Here is a 1,534-nt window from a genome sequence, read left to right as displayed (position 1 = left end):
AAGAGTTACAAATAAAGTTTTCAAATGAAGTAAAAATTGAAATGTACATTTTATCTACTTTCATCCTGTCTATATTATAGAAAGAAAGTCTTCTGAAGGAAAAAACAAGAGCTGATAGACTAGAGGAACAAATTGAACTAATGAAAGAAGCTAATAATGTAAGAAGTACATACAATGATTATATTAACTTTACAGTTTATGATTAGATACAAACCCGCTCAAGGAGAAGCTATTCTTATTCTTCATCTCATCATTACGATTCCTTTCCGTCTAATTCCGATTCTTTTTCTCCTCCTCCATTTGCCCATCAATCAGTCAGTGATTCTTCATATTTCCCTTTTAATCCGACCCCATCACCCTCTCCTCACATCAGCGAAAGAAGAAATAAGCCAAGAATAGTAAAAGAAGATGTTATCAGCCGAAATCATGATTATACCACCAGCATTCCTTCTCACATACGACCACATCTCAGTAGAGAAGAAATGTATAGAAGATTTGGAGGAGGTCAAATGAGAAGAGAAGAATATGAAAGACCAAGAGTCTCACCAGCATATACCAGTAGCATACCTAAATCTGTTCAACCTCAACTCAGTGAGGAGGAAATGAAAAGCCGTTTCAAACCAAGAGTGTCACCAGCATATACTACCAGTATACCTGATTCTGTTCGACCTCAAGTTAGCGAAGAGGAAATGAAAAGGCGTTTCAAGAACCGCCAGCAACCATACAACCAGTACAGGAGGGAAGATAGTGAGGAGTACTGGAGAGTTAATGAAGAGACGGACCAAGCCTTGCTTGAAGTTGATCGTATTAGAAAGCAAAATCCCATTCATCCTTAAACAACACATTAATGGAAATGAATAAATTTAGTGTGATGATAAATGTAGACCTGTAATATTGCTAGAATGCAAATGTACATGTACATATACATCTTTTTGATACTAGTACTACTGCAATTTTAATTTGCTTTTATAATAACAGCCTGGCACACCTTTTCTGTGACACACCTCCTGTATTTACAGCTGATAATTGGCCATTACTGGGGCGAATCGAAAAATAAGACAAAGAGTTTATGGAGACAGAGAAGTGTCAAATTGAAGCACTTACTAGAGACATTGAGCAATCAAGAGCTGAGCTTAAAGAACAAGAAGATGATTTTAAATCTCAATTACAAAAGCAAGAACAAGAATTAACAAGGTATAGATGCTTTTTAGCATAATCTATTTTAACTGAAATAATAATAGGATTTCTACTTGGCTTCATAAGCATCAGGCAGAGTTTAAAGTTTGTTTGAGTAAAAAAGAGCAACTAGAAAGAAAATATGATGATGATGTAAAGAAACTGCTGGAAGTAACCAAGAAACAAGATGATATTGAAGCTGTTAAAAGATCAGTATGTACCGTAGGGCGCCTTTTTTGAGGGCTATAGATTTTGCGGATTTAATTTTCACAAATTTATGCCGTTTGCCATCTTATACCGTATTAATTTGATTTTCACGGAAGTAATTTTTGCGAATTTCAAAAAAATTGTGAAATCC

The 1,534-nt window shown here is 35.1% G+C and overlaps 1 protein-coding gene across 1 annotated transcript in view; it reads left to right on the top strand.

Annotated features, from left to right (window-relative positions):
- Positions 1–1,010, top strand: part of LOC109589982 (uncharacterized) — a gene marked incomplete at its 5' end in the record, with an annotated part of 6,567 nt that extends 5,557 nt beyond the window's left edge. The window contains 3 exons of the mRNA XM_020005948.1: positions 6–29; positions 81–158; positions 207–1,010. Coding sequence (XP_019861507.1) covers positions 6–29; positions 81–158; positions 207–836 — 732 coding nt within the window. The remainder of the gene's footprint in view (positions 1–5; positions 30–80; positions 159–206) is intronic.
- Positions 1,011–1,534: the final 524 nt, after the last annotated feature.

The sequence above is a fragment of the Amphimedon queenslandica genome, unplaced genomic scaffold (assembly GCF_000090795.2).
Source record: "Amphimedon queenslandica unplaced genomic scaffold, v1.1 AMPQUscaffold_10651, whole genome shotgun sequence".
Taxonomy (NCBI): Eukaryota; Metazoa; Porifera; class Demospongiae; order Haplosclerida; family Niphatidae; genus Amphimedon; species Amphimedon queenslandica.
Note: the sequence above shows the minus strand (reverse complement) of the source record. Positions and strands in the feature narration are given on the sequence as shown.